Genomic DNA, 24,179 nt, shown 5'->3' with positions numbered 1-24,179 from the left:
ACTCAGCAGACATACCCTGGGCGCAGTAGTGACCAGGGCAGCTCCACTGGTTGAGTCCCTACCTTGAGGGGCTCCCAAGGGTGGGGACTAGAAGGATGCCACAGACATGGACAACCCACCATGTCATTGCCACATGCAAAGAACATCCACGCAGACTAGCAGGCCTTGATGGCTGGAGCCCAGACTCCAGCTGAGGCCAAGCTGAGGACTGGGAGGGAGAGTGGAGAGGGAAGAATAAGCCCCAGAGATCTGGGCCCTGGGGAGTTTGGGACCTTGCTCAGGACCACTCCAGGGCTTGGAGGAGACCTAGAGTGGAGTCCTTTCCTGGGAAGGGAATCTGTTGGAGGTGCGCCACCTGGGAAGGCTTCCTGGAGGAGGAGCGGGCCAGAGGCATAGAAACTGGTGGCAAGGGGCAGTAGGTAAGCTGAGTCCCAGAGGGTGGAACACAGAGAGGGCATCCTTAGACTGACTTCCAGCAAAACCTTCCCACAGAATACGGGCTGCCCTGTCAGGGATATGCACCTTGTCCCTGGGTGTGTGGGTGCAGAGTCTGGGTGACCCCTTAGGGACTCCATTAATGCAGATCATCAGAGCCTCAGGATGGAGGTGTTGGTGCCTGGATCTCCTTTTCCTCATCCTTAAAATGGGAAGAATAATCACATATACCTCATAGAGTGGTCAGAAGGATAAAATAATGCACAATGCTTAGAATAGTGCCTAGTGTGGAGTAAGGCTCAGTTAGCCTCTTCTACTGAGTGAACTGGGATCCAGCCTTGTCTGAGAGCGGCTGAGCCCTGCCCCTACCTTGCTGCATGACATTCAGCACTGACTTTACCTCTCTGGGCCACCTTTTCTTCATATGTAGCGGGAGGTGACATTTTTGACTTTCTGGAATGGTGTGAAGCCCAAGGTAGGGACTGACCCCACAGCGCTGAGCCTGAAGGTGGGGTTTTCAGCGTTGGCAGCTGGAGTGGGGGGTGGCCTGGAGGCATTGACTTTCACAAATGTGAGAAGTTATTGATTTTTTTTCAGTCCTTTTCAGGAGCCCAACAGGGGAGCCAAGAAGTAAACAGGAGATCTCCAGATCTGCCAGTAGCCATGGGGATGGGAGCAGAGGGGCACAGGCCGGGGAGGCAGGCATTTGAGTTGCAGGAGGAGGCGCTCCCTGCAGGGGGAGCACGTGAGCACAGACCTGCAGAGTGGGGGTCCAGGCTGCTTTGCGGGGAGGACAGGACTTGAAGACCGGGGAGAGGGAGGGCATGGATGGGCTCTCTGGGCCCGTGTGACTGAAGGTGGTGGGTGTGAGAGGAACAAGGCACTGCTCATCCTCTGCCTTCTGTCCCCCTAGGACATGCGGAAGCATGTGACCATGACCCTGCTGGACACAGAGCAGTCGTATGTGGAGTCACTGCGCACCCTGATGCAGGTGAGGCTTGAGGCTGCCCTGGCCTGGGTCCCTGAGAGCAACCATTCTGAGTCTAGGTGGCTGTCAGACGTGGGAACAAACCCATTTTGTGGACAGGGGACTGAAGTTAGAGAGGAATGACCCTGGGGCATCCCAGTCCTCCATGGGAGGAAGCCGCCTCCAGGGCAGGAGAGAATGCGGGAGGGGCCTTAATGCTGGTGTGACCGGGGCACCCCAGGGCAGATGCTCCCTCCTCCTACTGTCCTTCCACCTCCCTTGGCAACCCTGGGTCTGAGCTTGGAGCTGTGAATCCCCTCTGGTTTCCCACCCCCGGCCTTCACTTTATTCATTGACTGGAAAAATATTGGTTGAATGGAATTAAATGTTAGCACCTGCTTTGTGCCAGGCCCTGTTCCAGGTGCAGGAAACACAGGGATGAATAAGAGATAAGCCTCTGCCACAGGAGCCGACAGTCCTGCTGGGGACATAGTTGAGTATATGGGCTCTCAAGGCATCAGGGGGCGCCGGGGAGGTGTGGGGTCAGGGAATTTTCCCTGGAGGAGGTGCTGGCTTCCTCCTACCCTGCCTTCTCAGCAGCAGGAACAGCATGTGCAAAGTCGAGTAAGGAGAGGCCTGGCACTTTCAGGGGTCCATGCGGCCGGCACAGAGCACAAAGGGTCAGTCCTGTGGTGACACTGAGGGAGCCAGCAGAGCTCACGTGGTGGGCGCCCTCGATACCAGGAGGAGGGTTTGGACTCTACCAAGCGCCCTGGAGACTACTGAGAGGCTTTGAGCAGGGGTGGTGTGTAGCCTCCCTCATGCTTTACAAAATCTGACTGCTGGGAAGAGGGGTAGCAGAAGAGGAGGCCAAGGCCACTGAGGTCAGGCAAGGGAGGAGAAGTCACGACCAGGCCAGAGTCTGCAGGGAGGGAGAGTTGGGGACAGACAGTTAGGAAGTGGACTGGTCGGGCCAGGCATGGTAACTGGTTGGCTGTGTGGGGCAAGGTGGGGAAGCCCGGGATGATGCCTGGGCTCTGGCCTGAGCGATGAAGGCACTAGAGGAGCGCTACCTAGAACAGGTGGGGCGAGAGGGTGAGTTCAGGTTCAGATGCGTGAGTCTGGGAAAGCCCAGGATCTGGGAGGCACTTGTGGGCCTGGGGCCCAGGATAGAAAGCATGGGTCTGTGCTGAAGTGGGCCCTGGCAGTCACAGTTGAGGACAGGTTTGTTCAAGCCACCTGGGCAGAGCAAGAGCAAAGGGTGGAAGGGAGAGCCCTGGAAACATTCAGAGTGTTCATTCATTCACTGCACAAATCCACAACGAGCACCTTCTGCGTAGCAACGAGCACCTTCTGCGTAGCAGGCAGCGTGCTCTGGGGGGTTCAGCAGTGAGCATGAGTGATAAGGTCCTGTCTCCTGGAGCTCACAGTCTGTGGCAGAGACTGACAGTAACCAGGCAGACCATGCGTGAGGACTAATGGTGATGCAAAAGTGCACGGAGAGTATACTTAGTGTATTTTTCAACCTTAAAAAGGAAGGAAATTCTGACACATGCTACAACAAGTTCTTTGACATTATGCTAAGTGAACTAAGCCAGTCACAAAAGGACAAATACTGAATGATTCCACTTATATGGGGTACCTAGAATGGCCAAATTCATAAAGACGGAAAGTAGAATGGGGTTGCCAGTGGCGGGGGGAAGGGGAAATGGGGAGTTGGTGTTTAATGGGTACAGAGTTTCAGTTGGGAAAGATGAAAAAAGTTCTGGAGATGAATGGTGGTGATGGTTCCATAACATGAATTTTCTTTCTTTCTTTCCTTCTTTCTTTCCTTCCTTCCTTCTTTCTTTCTCTTTCTCTCTCTCTTTCCTGGGTTGGGTCTTTGTTGCTGTGTGGGCTTTCTCTAGTTGTGGCGAGCGGGGGCTACTCTTCGGTGTGGTGCATGGGCTTCTCGTTGTGGTGGCTTCTCTTGTTGTGGAGCATGGGCTCTAGGTGCACGGGCTTCAGTAGTTGTGGCATGCAGGCTCAGTAGTTGTGGCACATAGGCTTAGTTGCTCTGTGGCATGTGGGATCTTCCAGGGCCAGGGCTCGAACCCGTGTCCACTGCTTTGGCAGGAGGATTCTTAACCACTGTGCCACCAGAGAAATCCCGACATGAATGTACTTTAATGTGGGCATACTCAACTGTTCACTTAAAAATGATTAAAATGGCAGATTTTATGCTATATATATTTTATCACAAAAATACATTGCTTTTATGTATATATATTTTTTAAATGCATAGAGAGATGAGAACACAGATTGGGGGTCTGCCCTGGTGTCGGGGGCCAGAGTGTTGGGTGTTTAGCTGAGACCTGAAGGCTGGGTAGGAGTTAAGTAGGGGGAGAGCCCAGAGGGAGTTGTTCCAGGTGGAGAGCACCGCAGGAACAATGGCTGGGAGGCCAGAGGAAACCTAGAGTAGCTAGGGATGGGGAGGTGGCCAGTGTGGCTGCTGGGCAAGGAGCTGGCCTTTACTGTGAGCACAAGGAAGTCACAGGAGGGCCATAACTGGAATTCCATCTTTAAGAGGTGCCCCTGCCGGCCAGGCAGGAGTAGACATGCAGGGGTCTGAGGGGTCCTTTGTCGTCCCCTAGGTGGGAGTCAAAGGCATGGGAGTCAGACAGTCCAGGGATTGAGTCACTTGCCTCCCTTCTGGGTGATGCTAGCCTAATCACCTCACTCCTCTGAGCCTCTGTGTTTTTGTCTGCAAGATGTAACTAATCATCCCCTTCTCTCAGCGCGAAGATTAAAAGGTGATGGGGCTGGGCGTGCCTCTCTACCTCCGAGTCTCCAGGTTGCAGGGCTGCACACGTGGAGGCTTGCAGGGCCTGCGGGTGGAAGAGCTAAGGGAGGATGGTGCTGAGGACACCAGATTGAGAGTTGGGTGGGGAGGGGTGGAGGTGAGCCAAGACAGTGTCAGCTGAAGCCAGCTGTCACTCGAGGCAGCCCTGGTATGTTGGAGGGACTGAGGTCCAGCCCAGGGGTGCGGAGCACAGCTCTGGAGCCAGGCCGCCAGTGTTCAAACTTGGCACTACCTCTTGACCAGCCATGTGACCTGGAACAAGTTACATATCCAGTCTCTGCCTCTGTTTCCTTGTCCGTTGAGTGGGAATAATAATAGTACATGTCTCAGGTGCAGATTACGAGATGCATGAATAATTTAGCATACTGCCTGGCAATTCTGCCTGCATGTATGCATGTGTGTGTGAGTGTGTGTATGTAAAATCACCTTTAATCCTTGTATTAACCTTGTGAGGCAGATATTGTAATGCTCTTCTTCATCTGAGGAAATGAAGGCTCAAAGAGGTTAAGAAACCTGCCCAGGGTCATCCATCTATTAAGTGGTAACAGACCGTTAAGTCTCTTTGGGCTGCTGTAATAAAAATTCCTTAGACTGGGTGGCTTAAACAAATTGAAATTTATTTCTCATAGTTTTGGAGGCTGGAAGTCCAAGATCAAAGTGCTGGCAGATTCATTGCTGGTGAGGACTGGCTTCCTGGTCTATGGACGGCTGTCTTTTCACTGTGTCTTCTTCCGTGATGAAAGGGCTGAGGGAGCTCTCTGGAGCCTCTTCTAAAGGGCGCAAATCCCATTCACAAGAGCTTGACCGTCATGACCTGCTTACCTCCCAAAGACCCCACCTCCAAATAACCACCACATCAGGGGTTAGGTTTCAACATATGAATTTTGGGGGGACACATTCAGACCGTAGCAAGTAGTACTAAGAGCTGACATTTATTGAGTGCTTATTAATATGTGTGTGTTACATAAGTTAATTAATATAAACCTCACTATAAACCCCCATTTTACAGATGATAAAACTAAGCACAGAGAAGTAAGGCAAGTTGCTCAGGTTCACAGAGCTGGGAAGTGCCATAGCCTGGGTTGAATCCCTGTCAGTCTCACTCTACGGTGCTCCCTAAGCATAGGTGATATTCAAACTGAGATTGGACTCTACAGCCCCCGTGTTCCCTTCGTAGTGACCACTGCCACCCAAATTGATTGGTATTGTTCCCGCATTCCAGGACTTTAAAATGAAGAAAGAAGTTAAATACCAAGGTTAACAGCCAGAAAGAGGTGGGATGTGAACCCAGGTCCCAAGGCTGCACCCATTCCTCAGTGTCACCCTCAACCTTGGAGTCTTTCTTCAACTCGCACTTCCTAGCTAACAACCCCTTTCCCTGACCAACCCCCTGTCTTATTTCCCACTGCACTTACTACCTTCTGATATACTGTGTGATAATTTTGTTATTTATGGTGCTTATTTTCCACCTCCTTCCACTAAATTGTCAACTGCACAAGCACAGGGGCTTTTGTCTGCCCACAGATGCAGCCTGTGCTTAGAAGGCTGGACACACAGTAGTTGCTCAGCGAGTATGTGGTGAGTGAATGCAGGTGCTGGCTCCTAGCAGGTTCTGCATCGGGTTCCCAGTCACTGTTTATTCTTTCCTTCCACTGTGTGCAGGCTTCTATGTGAGGCGCTGGGACCTGGAAGTGAGCAGTTTAGCTCCTGCTGCTTGGGCAACAGACCTTGGCACAGATATGGCCCTGGTTCAGACTAGCCTAGGAACTGTGAGAGGGAGGCTGCCTGTCTCCTCACCAACCTTTTCAGAATCCCAAACCAGGCAAGAGGATACTGTTGAGCTTTACTTTCTCAAGCTTGTTTTACAACAAGCTAGGTTTTTAAAATGTTTGATATAAATTTTTTTGCAGCATTCCGTATACTTTTTCAAACAGCCTTGTTTCTTTGGCTTGTAGTTACAGTTTAGGCCAGTAGAGGGCAACATCTAAATGAGACAGCAGCCACTGAGCAGGGCTATTCATGCTCAGGAAACGCCACTGAATGCAGATTTGAGGTGAAAAATGGGAGTTTTAGTCACTGATTGACCAGAAGATCTGAAAACTGTGAAAACAGTGTTCAGATAGTGTCAAATAAGCCTTCAGTAACTTTCCATATGCCCCCCCATACCCTCCCTGCTTTATTTTCCCCACAGCAATTAACGCCTTTTAATTTACCACAGAACTTCCACATGTAGTCGATTCTAAGACACATTCTTCACATTTTACCATCTCTGAAATCCAGATTCATTCTATAATTGATGGCCTATAATAACTTAATTGGCAGCAAATTTTTTTGAGATAAATAAGATTAATGATGCATCTAAAATAGATAACTAATAAGAATCTGATGTATAAAGAAATTAAATTAAATTTAAAAAAATCAGTTACATAGGACCATGTATTGTCTGATTTCATTTATATGAACCACCCAGAAAAGGCAAATCCATAGAGAAAGTAGATTAGTGGTTGCCAAGGGCTGGAAGGGTTGTAGGGAGTGGGGAGTGAGTGACTGTTAATGGGGATGGGATTTCTTTTGGGAAGATAATGAAAATGTTCTAAAATTGATTGTGGTGATAGTTGCATAACTGCGAACATACTAAAAACCATTGCACTGTATATTCTAAAAGAGTGACTTGTGTGGAATGTGAATTATAGTTCAATAAAATTGTTTTTCAAAAGAAAAAGATTAATGGTGCATCTTAAATTTGATGGAATGTGGTTTTATTTATTTATTTTATTCGTGTGTTTAATCTGACTAGATTGTATGCTCTATCAGGGCAGGGATTTTGATCTTTCTTGTTCACTGCTGTCTCCCAGTTCTTAGAACAGTGCCTGGCACATAGTAAGTGCTCAAAAAAATAATTGCTGAATTAATGTTTGGGGTCTCCCAGGAGCCCAGTCTTCATGCTTTCCTCACTCCAAGTTCTGTTCATTCACGCATCCAACAGATCTTTCCCAAGACCCCTCACCCCCATCCTGTGCCAGGCCCTGGGCAGCAGAGTGAGGGGCGTGGGAATAGATCTTCCCATCTCCCTCCCAGAGCTCCGAGTCTAATGAGGGAGATCCGGGAGGCAGGGCCACTGAGCTGCAGGCCCAGTTGATTTTGTGTGTACCTATGCTGGTGGGTTGGGGTGCCATCTCTCTGAGGGAACCTGTACTGACCCTGTGGGTCCCCCAGGGCTATATGCAGCCACTGAAGCAGCCGGAGAACTCCTTGCTATGTGACCCTTCGCTGGTGGATGAGATTTTTGACCAGATCCCGGAGCTCCTGGCGCACCATGAGCAGTTCCTGGAGCAAGTGCGGCACTGCGTGCAGACCTGGCATGCCCAGCAGAAGGTGGGAGACCTGCTTGTCCAGTCGGTGAGTGGCGCTGCTGTCCACTGCTATAGCCCCCACAAGCTCTGGCCTCTCCTAGGAGGGGCTGGGTGCTGCCATGGACCCCTCCACCCCTCCTGGAGACTGACTGATCCCTGATCCAACCCCAGAACTTGACCAGACACTGGTAGTGACCCCAGATCCTGGATTGACCTGAACCTGGACACTGCCCAACCCTAGAGCTTGGCTGGACTCTGGCATGGATCCCAACCCCAACCAGACACTGACCCTGACCTTGGACCCAATCCCAGTTGCTGGCACTGACCTGACCCTAGTCCTGATCCTGAGCTGCCACTGACTGTGACCCAGACCTCAAATGGATGCTCTTACTGACCTCAACCCCTACCTTAACCTGAATGTAAACAATTGCCCTGATCCTGACCCTGGACTTGGGCTTGATGTTGACATTGGCCTAGTCTTGACTAGCTCTTTTCTCTATCAGGCATTTTAATAATAATGGCTATTTGGCACCTATTATGTGCTAGGCCTTCTAAATACATTGTACATATCAACAACACTAAGGAGAAAGGTATGATTATTCCCAAGTTTAAAGTTGATGACTCTGGGAATTCCCTGGCGGTCCAGTGGTTAGGACTCTGCACTTTCACTGCCTAGGGTCCGGGTTTGATCCCTGGTCGGGGAAGTAAGATCCTGCAAGCTGTGCGGGGCATGGCCATAAACACCCCACAAAAGACAAACAAACAAAAAATAAAGTTTATGACTCTGCCACGTAGAGGGAGAAAAAGTAACCTGATCAAAGTCAGTAAGTGGTGGAGGATTCACCCCCAAGAAACCTGGTTCCAGCGCCCACGCTGTACCCTACCCCGTCCACCCTTTCACCACGGACAAGACTTGCTTCCACCTGTGAGCTTTTCAGGATCCTGCAATAGTGATTGGGACCTTAGGAAAGGTATTGGCTTCACAGTTCAAAAAGGACTGCAAAAGCAAAACTAATGAACATTCAACTAAATGTTTGTAAAACATAACAAGCCATTTTCTTTAATTGTTAAATTTAGTATTCATTTACATGAATTTAATTCCATTTGAAAAAATTTCAGTTACATTTTGTTATTTTGCCAGAATTCCCAAAAAAGCATGATGATGGATGAGAAATCCTAGTGAGACACAAACTAGATGCTTACTCAGAGCCAAATAATTCAAAAGTAAAATTGTAAAACTCCTTCCAGAAAATTCTACTAGCGGAAAAACACCTTATCTATTTTTATGCGATGTGGGTGTGTTTGCACGTGTTTGTGATGTGGGGTGGACCTTGGGCCTAAGAAGGTCCCTGCTGACCTGCAAATTGATGTGACGAGAACCTTGGCCCGGTGGTGGTGGGACCCCAGCTTGAGTGCTGACGTCTCCAGCCCATCACAACCCTCACTGTCACTGGGTTCATCCCCCTGCCTGATGCTGACCTTGATGCTGACCAAGGACAGCAGTGGAAGCCTATGCTGACGGAGGGGTCAGCATAGGGTGCCCTGTCCCAGGATCGGGGGTGGGGTGGTTTGAGGGGCTGTCTTCCTCCCTGAGCTGCTTCAGCCTCTGCCCTGCAGCACATCTGGGGTAGGGGGACAAGTGGCCTCTATAACCTAGAACCATGGATTTGGAGGCCCAGAGGGGGCCAGAAACAACAACACAGGTCACCTGGTCCATCCGTGGTGTAGCTGAGACAGGAACTAGGGTATCAGAACTTCCAGCCAGGGCTTCTGACCGAGAATATCCACATTTAGCCCAGCCATCAGCCAGCCAGCAGGTATTAGCCACCAGGCAGTGTGTGCCAGCCCTGAGCAGGGCTTTACTAGGAGGGATGGGAGCACCTGTCTCCTTGGAGAGGGAAGACTTGTCTTGGGGGATCAGGGAGGCCTGAGGCCAGGTATAGTTCCAGGCAGAGCCCTTGTCAGGGCAGGGAGTACTTCCTGGAGGCGGCAGAACTGGAGCTCAGCCTTAGGGTGGGTGAGATTTGGGTGGGGGGAAGGACCTTCCTGGTGGAGGGAATTACATGAGCAAAAGCCACGCAGCGGGAAAGAGCCTGTGTCACTTAGAGGACAGTGAGGAGGGAGACCTTCCTGGTTGGACTTGGTGGGGTTGGAGACCAGGGGATGGCAAAGCCCAGTCGGAAGAGAGAGAACCTGGTCTGTGCGCACAGAACATGTCCAGGCACACATATGTACACGGGCATATGAACACACACAGATAAGAAACGTGTGTGTGTGTGCACATGCTTAATCACACAGTCACACATATGACATGTACACATGACACAGGAGCACATGCCCAGTCCCTTAGAGACCATATCATTTCCAGATGGAGAGAAAAGATGTTGGCTCGCGAATCAGTGGAAACCAGGACAGGGTGAGGTGGGGTAGGGGACACCCTGAGGGTCCCCAACCTGCCTCTTCACCCACAGTTCTCCAAGGACGTCCTGGTCAACATCTACTCTGCCTATGTCGATAACTTTCTCAGTGCAAAGGACGCCGTGCGTGTGGCTAAGGAGGCGAGGCCTGCCTTTCTCAAGTTCCTGGAGGTACTGGGGCTGGGCAGGGGCGTGGAGGCCACCCTCCGTGGGCCAGCTTTGGGGGCCCCAGGAGCCCCCAGCCTGGGCACCAGAGCCCTACCCTGTGGGTCAGTGTCTGCCCTCGGGCTGAGCTGGAGGGGCTTGCTAGGGACCTGTCCCAGGACATTTCCATCTTTGCATGTCATTCCTCACTTGGGTGCCCATCCACCTGTTTTGGGTTTCAGCAAAGCATGCGTGAGAACAAGGAGAAGCAGGCACTGTCCGACCTCATGATCAAGCCTGTGCAGCGGATCCCACGCTATGAGCTTCTGGTGAAGGTGGGCATGGGACTGGGTGGGCAGGTGGGCAAAGCCTGGAGGCATGTGGGGATGCAGGGGGCTCTGTGGCCCCCACTTGGTGGAGACACAGGGGTCAGGTAGGAAAGGAAGTCCTCTCTGGAGTCTACTCCCAGTCCCTCCTCTTCCAGCAGTCACTGTGGGGCCCCGGGGTCTGACAGGGGCAGCTAAGCAGAGGTCTGGTGCCCATTCCCACCACAGGACCTCCTAAAGCACACGCCTGAGGACCACCCGGATCACCCGCTCCTGCTGGACGCGCAGCGCAGCATCAAGCAGGTGGCTGAACGCATCAACAAGGGCGTGCGGAGTGCCGAGGAGGCAGAGCGGCACGCCCGTGTGCTGCAGGAGATCGAGGCCCACGTCGAGGGCATGGAGGATGTGAGCGCCGCCCTGCCCCGCTCCCCCCGTGCCTGGTTCCAGCCTGGAACTGTGGCCGTGTCCACGTCCACAGCAGTGTCTGCAGTGTGTTTGCATCCATCCCTGTCCACATCTGTGTCCTCTCCCGTGTCTGTTTCTGGCCACATATCCCGTGGCCTGACAACACAGCATCAAGAGGGTGGACAAGATGTTGCTTCCACTGACCTGGCCCATGGAGCAGGGCCAAGGGGTCACCGGGGTCTGGGGAGAGGAGGGAGTCATAATGAGCCTTCAAGATGCCTTGTCCCTCCTGCCCCACAGCTCCAGGCCCCTCTGCGGCGGTTCCTGAGGCAGGAGATGGTCATTGAAGTGGTAAGAAGTCTCCCGTTATCTGCCCACCTGTCGCCACCTCCCTGCTTTCTTCACACTTCTGCTCACAGCTTCTGCCCACGGGCCTCCTGCTCTTCCACCCCAGCAGGAGCCCTGGGTCACATCCCAACTCTGCCTCTGCCTCTGCCTCTGGGCATCGGGGAGCCCTCCCCCCTCCCTGGGCCTGGCTGTCCCCTTGGGCACAGTGGGCAGGAGGGTGGGCCTCTGGGCCTGAATCCTGTGTCGGTTCCCACAGAAGGCAGTCGGTGGCAAGAAGGACCGGTCCCTCTTCCTGTTCACCGACCTCATCGTCTGCACCACCCTGAAGCGGAAGTCAGGCTCCCTGCGGCGCAGCTCCATGAGCCTGTGAGTGGCCGGGATACGGTCGGGGAGCTCGGGCAGCGGGAGCGGTTGTCCCTCCGTGGGCCCACTCCCCAGCCCTGGCCAGAGCAGCCCCTTGGCTCCCCACAGGTACACGGCAGCCAGCGTCATTGACACGGCCAGCAAGTACAAGCTGCTGTGGAAGCTGCCACTGGAAGACGCAGACATCATCAAAGGTGGGGCTGGCTTATGCCTGCCCGGGGTTCTGGGCTTTGGGGGTCTTCCTCTGAGAAGCCTGCCTGGAGGGTTTGCGCTGTGGTCAGGTTGGCTGGCTATCTATCTGCTTTTCTGCTTTCTGGCCTCACTTTCCCATCCTGTTCAAGGGGGCTGGCGTGCGGGATCCGGTTTGTGCCCTGCAGAGCCAGACCAGGGCCTGCCCGTGCAGACCACCTTCTGACTGGGCAGGGACCTGCCACGGGCTAGCAGGTGGACTAGACTGCGGTGGTGCAGGGAGCGCAGACTTACCCGTGGCCTTGATTCAGTGCACAAGCGCATTTAGGCGCCTCATAGTAGATGGTGGCGCACTGTTCTGGGCCCCCAGTTTTGTGCCTGGGGAACAGACTCAGGTCAGTCCAGTCAAAAGGCTGGTTGGAATGATCCTTTTGTTTGGGGCTGAGACTGCTGGGAGCTGAGGCAGCGGCTTCAAAGAACCGCTCCTCCGGCTGTGTGTGTCCCTCTCCCCCCTCCTCTCCCCCCTCCTCTCCCCCTCCTCCCCCCTCCTCCCCCCTCCTCTCCCCCCTCCTCTCCCCCTCCTCCCCCCTCCTCCCCCCTCCTCCCCCCTCCTCCCCCCCTCCTCCCCCCCTCCTCCCCCACTCCCCTCTGGGCCGGCTCTCCTCACTGCTGTCGGCTTTCTCTGCCTCCTCCTAACTCTTTGATCCATCATGGCCTTTTCTGCATTGTGGCCTTTCTCACTCAGCTCTCAGCCCCAGCTGCTCCAGGATGCACAGTTCACCTTCCTGAGTGGGGTGGTGGTTCTGGGATGGCAGTGAGGGCACCTCTGGACCGGCAGGCAGGTCAGGCCCAGACTCTGAGCTCACTTGAGCTCCCTCGGGGTGAGGGAGAGGCTCACTCAGCCCCTAGGTGAACCCAGGCCTGCCCCACACGGGCCCCTATGTAGGAAGACAAGCTGATTATTGGTCCAGCTCAGCTCTTCTCACTAGAGAACAGGCCGGTGGAGAAAATGACTACCTTTAGGTTAGGTGTCCACACCCGGTCCAGTCAGCTGTGGCCAGAGAGGGCCAGGGTCATAGGGGAGAAAGCGTGGCTGCCCTGGTTGGGGAGGGTTCTGGGGGAACAGTTTCCCCTCAGAAGGAGCAGGAGATATCCTCAGCCCTGGCTTGTCTAGTACACTCCGCTGCTGTCTACTCAGCCCATTGCTGGGTCACTGGTCCAGGGCGTTCGCCCCCAGCCAGGCCTGTAGGGCCAGCTACTTGGCAGTGGTCAGGTACGGGATAGGACCAGAGAATCTAGGTCGTCAGCTCATTGCTCCCTCCTGTGTGGGGGAATTGAGTCCCTGGTCAGCAAATTTGACTGCCGGAGGCTCTGCCTGCCCAGCTGACTCCCCTGTGGGAGGCTGTACCACCCAGCACTCCAGCGTCAGCTGGAGACTGCATAACCTGCAGAGCCGTCTGCTGTTTATTCTTTGTGCTCTTCCAGGGAGTTCTCCAAGGGACCGACACCCTGTGCCAGGTGGCTGTGAATCAGGCCCAGTCCCCTGCTCTTGGGCCTGGAGGTTCTGTCCAAGCTGCCCATTAACTTTGGGGTTAATGTTAACCTGAGGTCTTGTGGTTTACAAGCTGTCAGTTAGTCAGGCTGTTCCCTGCACCCAACTGCAAGTTGGGAGGGGAGGGGAGGGGAGGAGTGTCTGTCCAAGCCTGACCTTGTCTGTGTCTGGATCTGCCCATGGCCTTCCTCTGTCCCCACTAGGGGCATCCCAAGCCGCCAATCGAGAGAACATCCAGAAAGCTATCAGCCGCCTGGACGAGGACCTGACCACCCTGGGCCAGATGAGCAAGCTCTCTGAGAGCCTCGGTTTCCCCCACCAGGTCTGCGCCTTCCGCCTGAGATTCCCTAACCCAGTCTGAAGGAGAAATAACAGCCTTGTCATTTGCCTGAGGGAGAGGACATCGCTGTCAGTTACCTGAGGGGGAAAATACAGCCTCACCCCATCTGAAGGAAGTCATGTGTTCCAGGCCTGAGGGTGGAGACACAGCTCCATCCCTAGCTGAGGGAGGAGAGAGGGCCCATCATGTCTATGGGAGGGATCCAGGCTACCTCGTGGTCTCAGGGGGGAAACAGAGTCCCGTTTTCTGTCTGAGGGAAAAGGCAGATCCCCAGTCCCATCCCCAGGGCAGGGTCAGGCTCAGGCTGTGGGGAGAAGTGAGGCCCTGAGGCCTGGGCCTGCATCCCTGCAGAGCCTGGATGATGCACTGCGGGACCTCTCGGCTGCCATGCACCGGGACTTGTCGGAGAAGCAGGCGCTGTGCTATGCGCTTTCCTTCCCTCCTACCAAGCTGGAGCTGTGCACCACAAGGCCCGAGGGCACCGACTCCTTCATCTTTGAGTTCCCTCACCCTGACGCCCGCCTTGGCTTCGAGCAGGCCTTTGATGAGGCCAAGAGGAAACTGGGTAAGCCAGGGCCCGGGCCAGTGCCCTCCTCCTAGAACCTCCAGGCAGTTGTCTGTGACAGTTGTGACAACCTCCTTGCAGCTGTCTGTGACATCAGGACCCAGAAATCCCAAGACTGCCATGTCCTGTGTTCCAGTCCCTGCCGGTGGGAGGGTGGACTTAGACTTCTGCAGAGAAATATAGGACTTCCCCAGGGCCTCCTTGGCAGGGATTCTGTGGATAAGGTCAGCTTAGGGCAGGGGCCCTATTGTGGGAGTGGATGGCCAGGACACACACACACACAGAGCAGGCCTGGATCAGGGAAAGCCGTTGATTGGGGTCCATAGAAAATCCTTAGAGACCTCTGGGTCTACCTCTTTCATTGTACAGATGGGAAAATTGAGGCCAAGGGCAAGTAGGACATAACCCACAGCCACCTCATTCTCCCTGGAGAGACCCTGAGAGGCAGGAGAGGAAGGGAGACGGGCAAGGTCAGGACCAGGGTGAGGTGGGTGCTAAGTAGTGTCTGTCTGTCCATCTCCACTACAGCCTCCAGCAAAAGCTGTCTAGACCCTGAGTTCCTGAAGGCCATTCCCATCATGAAAACCCGCAGTGGCATGCAGGTGTGTGTGTGCACCTGGGTAAGTGGGGGCATGTAGTCTAAGCCAGCATGTGTTCGTGTGTTTTTGTTCTGTGTACAGTGTCATGTACATGTTTTGAACACTGCAATGGCTCCCTATGTCTTTGTACAGCTCTCTGCACAAACACATGGACAGTGCATATGTGTCCCATGTATATGGGTACATTCGTCCATGTATGTATCTGTGCATGTGAACAGAACTACACCATTGATGTGAAAGTGTCTCATTTATGTGCTTGTATAAGTCTGCATACATATGGACAAAAGTTACCATTTTTCACATTTGTTACACACATGTATGTGTGATCATATTTGGAGTAGATATATGTGTACACACATATATGAATATATGATACCTATATCACAGGGATGTGTGCATTTGATGTGTAAAGAGTGTCATGTGTGCTCTGTGTGTGCACGTGTATGCATAGGGTGTGTTGAAAATCCATACACACCCACGAGGGCCTGGAGAGCAGTGTGGAGTTGGCAGCAGTTCCTTCATTCATCTTCCCCTATCCTTTGGCGCTTTCTGCAGTTCTCATGCGCAGCCCCGACCCTGAGCAGCTGCCCAGAGCCCACGCCCGAGGTGTGGGTGTGCAACAGCGACGGCTACGTGGGCCAGGTGTGCCTGCTGAGCCTGCGCGCCGAGCCTGACGTGGAGGCCTGCATCGCCGTCTGCTCCGCCCGCATCCTCTGCATCGGGGCCGTGCCAGGCCTGCAGCGCCGGTGCCACAGGTGAGGTGCGGGCTGGCCGGGGCCTGGGGACAGGGTCCCCGTCCCCAACACACACTGCGGCCGCTCTGACGTTGTGTGGGCGTGTCCTGGGAATGTGGGCGGGGCCTGGAGGGCATGCCGATGAGTGTGGCAGAACCTGGCTACTACAACCTCTCGTCCCCACCGCTTCGTCTCGCAGGGAGCAGACTGCGTCTCTGAGGAACCCCCCAGAGACGGCACCCGAGCCCACCGGGCCGGAACTGGACGTCGAGGCGGCAGACGAGGAAGCGGCGACGCTGGCCGAGCCGGGGCCCCAGCCCTGCCTGCACATTTCCATTGCGGGCTCGGGCCTGGAGCTGGCACCAGGCCCCCCAGAGGGTGACCCCCGCCCGGAGTTGGTGCCCTTTGACAGTGACTCTGACGATGAGTCTTCGCCCAGCCCCTCGGGGACCCTGCAGAGCCAGGCCAGCCGGTCCACCATCTCCTCTAGCTTTGGCAGTGAGTATCCAGCTGGGGCTGTCAGGCAGGGTGGACTGCCCAGAGCAGGGGGCAGCCCAGCTGTTAGTGATGGGTGAGTAGGGATGGGCATAGGCAAAGGCATGGAATCAAGCCTCAGGATGTTAGCACAGAGAGCACTGGGGGCAGCGGCTATGACACCAAGGATCCAGAGAGCATGGGATAGTCCGGCTGGATCCTGAGGACCCTGGAATGTCCAGTTGAGGAGGATGCAATAGGAGGGGTGGAGTGCTTGGTCCCTCTGTCCGTGATGGTGGATTGGAGGGGGCCAGGCTAGGACTAGGAGCCTGTAGCACGGAGCTGTCAGTCAGCAAGGTAACAAGGGCTGAGCTGATGCAGAGATCTGGGGGTGTGGGGAGAACAATGGTGGGAGGCCCTGAGGCGGGGTACGGCCCAGAAGGGTGCATCAAGGGAAGATTAAGGTCTAGAAAGATACCAGGTCTTGTGCCTGGCAGAGGGGAATGGAGAAAGAGACCCTTGTCTTTTCTCAGATGAGGAGACCCCGAGCTCCAAGGAGGCCACAGCAGAGACCACCAGTTCGGAGGAGGAACAGGAGCCTGGCTTCCTACCACTGTCCGGCTCCTTCGGGCCTGGCAGTCCCTGCAGCACCAGCCCAATGGATGGGAGAGCCCTTCGCCGGTCCAGCCGTGGCTCCTTCACCCGTGGCAGCCTGGAGGACCTGCTGAGTGTTGACCCTGAGGCCTACCAGAGCTCTGTGTGGCTGGGCACTGAGGATGGCTGGTAGGGACAGGGGAGGTGCCGGGGTCACGGTGCCAGAACCTGAGGTCCCTGTTTTAGAACTTGTATGGTGTTCTGAAGCAGAAGTAGGAGGGCTTTGGTTCAGACCTCAAGGGTACTGCCAGCCGGGGCTGCCGGAGGGTCTGAAACCCACAGGGAGGCCGTGGGATTTTGGTACCTTGGGTGGGCACCTGCCAGGAGGAGATCCTGGTGGAGGCAAGTAGGCAAATAGGGGTGACTCCAGGGATTGGTATGCCCAAGCACTTGTCACAGGTACACACCACTGATCCACAGTGTCCACGTGTACCAGTCCTCTGACAGCATCCGTGATCGCAGGAACAGCTTGAAGCTCCAGCACACGGCCTCTGTGACCTGCATCCTGTAAGGCCCCTGCATGGCTCTTCTGGTTCAGACCCTTCTCAGCTACACATGCAGACCTCCTTCTGCACCCCCGGGTCCCCTTCCCTACTGGCCCCTCCTTTCAGTGACCAGAGGCCTGCCCTAGGCTAACTGTGCCTCTCACACACTGTGTCCTTGTGCAAGTCACCACCTCTTCTTAGACTCAGGTGCCCACCACCTAGAGAACAGGGGGTGGGAGGAGGTGGTCTCTCAGGAACCGTAGCCATTCCATCTGCAATTCCCTGGGCCCAGGTGATCTCCTTCGGCTTCTTGAAACCCTTGATGACTCCTTTTCCTTGCCTAGGTATCTGAATAACCAGGTGTTTGTGTCTCTGGCCAATGGAGAGCTCGTGGTCTACCAAAGAGAAGTAGGTGAGTGCCCACCCCTCCGCCTCCCCCCTGGAGCCCCTTGCTGGTAGTGGATTTCCCTCTTGAGCAAGCTGGGGCCTTGGGGCCACAAGTCTAGAGGTGTGACTTTGGGTAACTCCCAGGTCTTCTCTGGGCTTTGGTGTCCTCATTGATAAATGAGGTTATCAGCATCTTATTTCAGAGGAGGGTGAGGCTCAATGCAATACTAGATTGAATTTGCTGTTTTCTTTACCCCACTCCCACTCCAGGCCATTTCTGGGACCCCCAGAACTTCAAATCGGTGACCCTGGGTGCTCAGGGGAGCCCCATCACCAAGATGGTGTCTGTGGGTGGGCGGCTGTGGTGTGGCTGCCAGAACCGAGTCCTTGTCCTGAGTCCTGACACACTGCAGCTGGAGGTACTGGGGATGGCGGTGGGGTTGGGGAATTGGTGCTTGGGGTGAGCCAGGCCCACGAGAGAGGAGATGAGACCACGGGGCCATAAAAAAGCATCCAGCTGAGAGGTCAGGGCTTTCCCCTGACCCCTGTATGAATCTGGGCCAGCCCCTGTTCTTCTCAAATCCGTATTTCCTTTCTAGCTGATGAGGGCTGCAGTAAGTGCCCCATGTACATTAGAATTCTTTATTCCTCCTCCCCGCCCCCAACCCCATTTCTCAACTCAGGCATTGGGGTCTTTGGGGGGTGGACAAAGGTCCTTCCTGATGTCAGTATCACTTAGCATTACTCTGGTCTTTAGTCCTGATTTGATTTATATATACGTTAGAGATTGTCAGCCTGGTAGTATCCAGGGGTAGCTAGTTCCCTTGATTTCCCTTTCACTTACCCCATCGTTGGCTAGGCTGGGAGTGTAGAAACGTAGAGCCGGGTTCAGGCCCAGGTTTGTGACTGACTTGCTGATGTTCTTGGGCAGGTTCCTTTCCCTTCTAGACTTCAGTTCCCCAGCTGTACAGGGTGAGGCCAGTGACTGCTCTTAAAACGCTTCAAGATTTGAACTTCTCTGATCATTAACTCACTCAAATTTCATGGGGAAAAGGCACTTCCATTTTAATTCCTGAGGTTTCAGTGGGGAGGCTCCAGTGAAACCAAGGTTTGAAAGGTTAATCATCCAGACCAAGGAGCAAGGCTGCCTTTGCTGTCAATCCGGTGGGCTTTCTGGAGAGGTTTGGTGTGAGTTGTAAGGAGGGAGGGATGGGCACTGGTGAAGCACAAGGCAGGGAGGGGCCAGCAAAGGCAGGCCTGTCAGTCACCCATCTGCTCTCTACCCCCGCTCCCCAGCATACGTTCTCCGTGGGGCAGGATTCCAGCCGCAGCGTGGCTTGCATGGTGGACTCCAGCCTGGGCGTGTGGGTGACACTGAAAGGTAGTGCCCACGTGTGTCTCTACCATCCAGACACCTTTGAGCAGCTGGCAGAGGTAGATGTCACACCTCCCGTGCACAGGATGCTGGCAGGTACTGACCCCAGTCTACCACTGCCCCTTCCCTTGGAGCCTTTCTGTCCCTGGCATTGAGGAGGCTGAGCCAGGGCCAGGACTCGGCCCCAGCACTGGTCTGTCTCCCACCCCAGGCTCAGACGCCATCATCCGGCAGCACAAGGCTGCCTGCCTACGGATCACAGCACTGCTGGTGTGTGAAGAGCTGCTGTGGGTGGGCACCAGTGCCGGCGTCGTGCTCACCATGCCCACCTCAACCAGTACTGTCAGCTGCCCTCGGGCGCCTCTCAGCCCTGCTGGCCTAGGCCAGGGACACACTGGCCACGTCCGCTTCTTGGCCGCAGTCCAGCTTCCAGATGGCTTCAACCTGCTCTGCTCAACCCCACCACCTCCCCCAGACACAGGTGGGTCTACACACCCTACCCCAACCCAGGGACCTCGGCTTTGGGTTTAGGACTCCCCACTGTCCCGCCAGAAGAAGGTTAAGAGGAAGGAAAAATATAATACAGAGCTGGAAGTGGCATGTATTACAGGAAATAGGCTATAGAAACCCCAAAATAAAATCTATTAGGATACTCTGTGTGTGTGTGTGTAAAATTCTGTCCAGAGAATGTCATGAGAACGAGGGAGTGAACTGCAGGCTAAGAATTAGAATGTGGCACAGGAAGGGATATATACAACAGGAAATAAAACAGGACTGGAAATGAGGTATACGGCAGGAAGTAGAGTCAGGAAGTGATGTGCAGAGCAGGAAATAGAGTGGCAGATAGGATAGGAAAGGGACCCTGAGGATTAGAAAGTGAAACATATTAGGAAATGTACATGAAGGAGGTCACAGTTAGCAAAGTCTTGTTTGGCAGGACAGGAAATCATACTCCCAAGAGGTAGTAGCTGTGGCATCAGGAAGCAGGGAAGCCTCGGTCAGGAGTTGTCTGGGTCCAGAGAAGACTTAAGTTGCCTAACTGGGAAAGGGCTGTTGGAAGTGGGAAATGAGTATGAAGAGAGACAGGTTGAGATGGTGCCACCCCCAGTCATCTCCAGGCTAACGGATCCTCCCCTCTGCCCCCCAGGCCCCGAGAAGCTGCCCTCACTGGAGCATCGGGACTCCCCTCGGCACCGAGGCCCTGCCTCGGCCAGGCCTAAAATGCTGGTTATCAGTGGAGGTGACGGCTACGAGGACTTCCGACTCAGCAGTGGGGGCAGCGGCAGCAGCGAGACTGTGGGCCGAGACGACAGCACAAACCACCTCCTCCTATGGAGGGTGTGACCTTGTCCATGGTGGCCCAGGACTTGCCCACCCACCTGCCCTCCGCCTGCTTGCCTCTTCCAAGCCCACAGGCACACCCTGACCAGGAGTGTCCGACCAGGGCCACGCCCCTGCCTGCACGGGCCGCCTCCCATCCTCGTGGAAGCATTCCTGATGGAGCACCTGTGGGCCAGCCGGGCCAGGGCCTTTCCCGGCCCTCTCTCTGGCTGCTCCGGTGCTCCCAGTCATGATGATCCCGGGATAGGGAGGGGGGCACGTGGGCTGCCCAGGACCTCTGTCCCTGGAGCTTCTACCAAAGACACGGCTGGGCCTGGGCCCCACAGGGCTGGGGAGGGCCATGTGCAATATTTGGAGGGTTTTCTGGGGGCAGTGGGAGGGCTAGGGGATGGAATCCTTTCCCATGTACAGTATTTATGTTTCTTTTTAGATGTGTATCTTCCCAAGCACTTATTTATGCAGTGACCTGGGGCAGGGAGTGATTTGAGAAAATGACAGAAGAAAAAGAAACGCTATTCCTGCCCTAGGAACCACCCTGGGACCCTAACCAGCCTTCTTGGAGGGACCAGTCCCCCTCTCATTATGTACGCACACACACACACTGCATGTTCGGGGCACTAAAACACTGCCTCTTAACATACACTTTCCACGGCCTCGTCCTGACTGGGCTGCCCTCCAGTATCCAGAGAAAAGGGCCAAGTCCCCATAGTCATCCAGAACAAGGTGATGACTACGGGAGACAGTGACTCCCATCCGGGGGGGCTTCCCCAGGCCTTGGCATTTCCTTGCTTGTTGGCAGTGCCTTAGTGGTTTCTGAATTTAGGAACACTGACTGGGCCTTGGCCAGGGCTCTCTCCTGGCCTGAGCAGGGAAAGGGCCCTCGCTCTCCTCACAGTTGCCCCCCAGCCCCTGTGTCTCATGCACTGGCACATATGGTCACCTTGGGAGGGTGGACCTAGGAGCCCCCTCACTCTGACCACTGACTCCCTCTCTTCACACCCTCTCCTGCCAGGGGCAGCCCTTCCAGGAAGGATGCCCAAAGCTGAGGGGCTGGACATGGCCTCTTCGGCTGGGAAGGCTACCATGGAGGGCAGCCTCTCCACTGCCCCCCGACTGCAGGAGCCAGTCTGACCCCAGCCCCCGTGCTTCAGCTGCAGCTCCAAAGTTCTGGTGTCAGTTGGGGTTTGTTTTTGTTCTGTTTGGTTCTGTTTTTGTTTGGGGTGGGTGGGTCATTGCGGTCTTAGACTATGTTTCTCTTGCTACCAAACAGTCATGTATTAACTTCCCTTGGATGATGAAGTTTAAAGAGTCAATAAATAGAAACACCAAATGACTGGTCCCCATCGGCAGCCGTGGAGGCCTCCTGCCAGCAACCTCAGGGCTCCCTAGCTGCGTGGGCCTCCCAACACCCACCCACTTGGGCAGAGGTGGGACTCAGAGACCCAGAAGAGTGCTGAGATGGCAAGGCGGCCACTGACTTGCTGTGCTTTCCCAGGCAGGTCACCGCCTCTGGGCTGCAGCTTCCTCGTCAGGAAAACCAAGAGTTGTGCTAGTCAGATGCTTTATAACCAGGGCTGCATGTTAGAATCCCTTACAGGTTACATTGTAAACACAAAGCATAATACATAAATTATTATAGTTAATCTAAATACACATTCCCAGGCTCCCCCTAGCTCCTGAGTCAGTGGGTCTTTGATAAGGCTTGGGAATCTGAAGCTGACACATGCTGTAAGGGAAAAACGAGGCGAATGTGAGCCTGTCTACAACTCCAGGAATCGGTGCTCTCCAGCAAAGCTTCATGAGGCTCGGAATCTGACGGAGGCCAAGGTGAGCAGGGGTAGAATCCAAGTCTGTCTGATTCCTGGTCATTAAATGCAGACACAAGGATGTAAAGGCCAACAACATGCGGCCATTCTTTGCAGCGGCAGAGAGCCCTTCCCACCAGGGTACACTGGCAAGGCGCAAGGGGATGACTTCTAGAAAAGGACAAATTGTGCCTCAGCTCTCTTGAACACGTTTCAACATTTTCCAACCTAAACGATTAAGACTTCACAGAAATCAGTTGCTAAAGGGCAGTGCAGGCTTATGCTTTGCACACTGGTGTACACATATCGGGTCTGCCAGGCCCCTGATGCCATGGGACATGCATGAAATATCTCCTTGCAGCATCACTACTGGGACAGTCTGGAGGAGGGCATTACAGAAAACACAGATACAGAGTAGAAAGCCACATTCATGTGGTGGAATTTATGAAACAAAGCATAGAAGGAGCACAGGCTTTGAAGCTGAACAGAAACCTCAATTTTGCCACTAACTAGCCATGGGACTTTGGATGAACTATATCCCCTCTGAGTCTCCATTTCCTCATCTGTAAGTCGGGGCTGACAATCCTTTCTCCCACGGGGCTCTTGCTTGGTGTGCGCAGGTCTTTGGATTGCAAGGAAGAGATTCATTCTGCCCAGAAATAAAAGGGGAGCTAATTAGTGGAGACATGAACTGGAAGCAAATAGCTCTCAGTACAGTGGCCCAGCTATTGCTGCTCCATCTCAAGACCCCTGGCCTCTCCACCTTGAGTCTCTGGTCCCTGCCTCGCCGCCAGCCAGCTGCCGTTCTCTCTGCTTCGCAGCTTCTGCTGCCTTAGGCCCTCTTCCGCCTCTGGATAGACTTCACTCTAAGCGCTGGTTACCCAAGGCTGAATCCTCATCATTTTTCCTCAAGTGCCTTGGTAGGAATGGGCCCGGCCCAGCCCACTGTTCTTAGGAGGTCACATCCCAGGGCATTGGGCAGCCTGTGGAGAGAGAGGTGCACAGCCCTGAGCAGGTCAGCTGTGGGCAGGGAGGTCCTGGGACGCACAGTTGTTAGGCAGCCAGCCCAGGGGAGAGCTTGGAAGAACCAGCTCCTCTAAAGCAGTCCTTCTCAATCTTGGCTGTACATTCTAATCACCTGAGGGGCCCAGGCCACATTCCAGACCAATTAAATCAGAATGCTGAGAGTGGGACCCAGGTGTCAGTAATTTTTTTCAGGAAAACAGTTGAAGTATAACATTTGTACAGAAAGGTACTCAAGTCATTAGTGGGCAGCTAGGTAAGTTTTCATAAACACACCCAGATCGAGAAATAGAACCTTCTGGGACTTCCCTGGCAGTCGAGCAGTTAAGACTCCGCGCTTCCATTGCAGGAGGGCTATCGGGTTCGTTCCCTAGTCAGGGAACTAAAATCCCACGTGCCGCGCGGTGCGGCCAAAAAAGAGAACGTTCCACCATGCAAAAGCTCCCTGCATGCTCCCTCCCAGTCTCCCCTTCTAGGGTAACTACCACCCTGGCTTCTGACACCATGGTTTCGTTTTGCTAGTGCGGTGGAGAACCACTGCTTTAAAGGGCACGGCCAGGGACTTTGCCAGCGGTCCAGTGGTTAGGACCCTGCGCTTTCACAGCTGTGGGCCCGGGGTCAGTCCCTGATGGGGAGCTAAGATCCCGCTGGGTTTGATGTGAGAGGGAAGGAACAGCTTGAATCAAGGCAAGGAGGGGTGGGGGAGCCTGCAGCGAGGGGTCCAAGGTGTAGGCCTGGCTGGAGCAGAGGGGAAAGAAGAAAAGGCAGGGAAGCCAGAATGTGAGCTCCAGGAGGGGGGCGGGATGCTTTGTTCATTGCTCCATCCCCAGGCCACCTGCAGTGCCTGACACACAGCAGGTGCTCAATAAATATTTGTTTAATTAAATCTAGAGAATTCCGTTGGGATCCCCTTCTAGGTCTTGAATGTCACAGAACAATAACCCCAGCTCCCATTTATTGTTTGCTGCAAGCCAGGAGCATGGATCATCTGGTTTAATCCTCAGTGGTCCTGGGAGGTTGGTACCATTATTATCATCTTTTTCAGATGAGGAAACT

The 24,179-nt window shown here is 54.3% G+C and overlaps 1 protein-coding gene across 1 annotated transcript in view; it reads left to right on the top strand.

Annotated features, from left to right (window-relative positions):
• The window catches only part of ARHGEF17 (Rho guanine nucleotide exchange factor 17), a gene marked incomplete at both ends in the record, with an annotated part of 53,227 nt that extends 32,929 nt beyond the window's left edge, over positions 1–20,298 (top strand). The window contains 20 exons of the mRNA XM_079707880.1: positions 1,349–1,426; positions 7,461–7,643; positions 10,069–10,185; positions 10,401–10,493; positions 10,713–10,889; positions 11,190–11,240; positions 11,494–11,603; positions 11,709–11,794; positions 13,545–13,663; positions 14,033–14,246; positions 14,775–14,848; positions 15,401–15,600; positions 15,779–16,077; positions 16,587–16,836; positions 17,128–17,214; positions 17,537–17,604; positions 17,850–17,998; positions 18,876–19,050; positions 19,166–19,435; positions 20,102–20,298. Coding sequence (XP_079564006.1) covers positions 1,349–1,426; positions 7,461–7,643; positions 10,069–10,185; positions 10,401–10,493; positions 10,713–10,889; positions 11,190–11,240; positions 11,494–11,603; positions 11,709–11,794; positions 13,545–13,663; positions 14,033–14,246; positions 14,775–14,848; positions 15,401–15,600; positions 15,779–16,077; positions 16,587–16,836; positions 17,128–17,214; positions 17,537–17,604; positions 17,850–17,998; positions 18,876–19,050; positions 19,166–19,435; positions 20,102–20,298 — 2,997 coding nt within the window. The remainder of the gene's footprint in view (positions 1–1,348; positions 1,427–7,460; positions 7,644–10,068; positions 10,186–10,400; positions 10,494–10,712; positions 10,890–11,189; positions 11,241–11,493; positions 11,604–11,708; positions 11,795–13,544; positions 13,664–14,032; positions 14,247–14,774; positions 14,849–15,400; positions 15,601–15,778; positions 16,078–16,586; positions 16,837–17,127; positions 17,215–17,536; positions 17,605–17,849; positions 17,999–18,875; positions 19,051–19,165; positions 19,436–20,101) is intronic.
• Between the last annotated feature and the right edge of the window lie 3,881 nt (positions 20,299–24,179).

Source organism: Hyperoodon ampullatus (assembly GCF_949752795.1).
Source record: "Hyperoodon ampullatus genome assembly, chromosome: 7".
In the NCBI taxonomy this organism is placed as follows: Eukaryota; Metazoa; Chordata; class Mammalia; order Artiodactyla; family Ziphiidae; genus Hyperoodon; species Hyperoodon ampullatus.
This window is presented reverse-complemented; position numbering and strand designations above follow the sequence as displayed.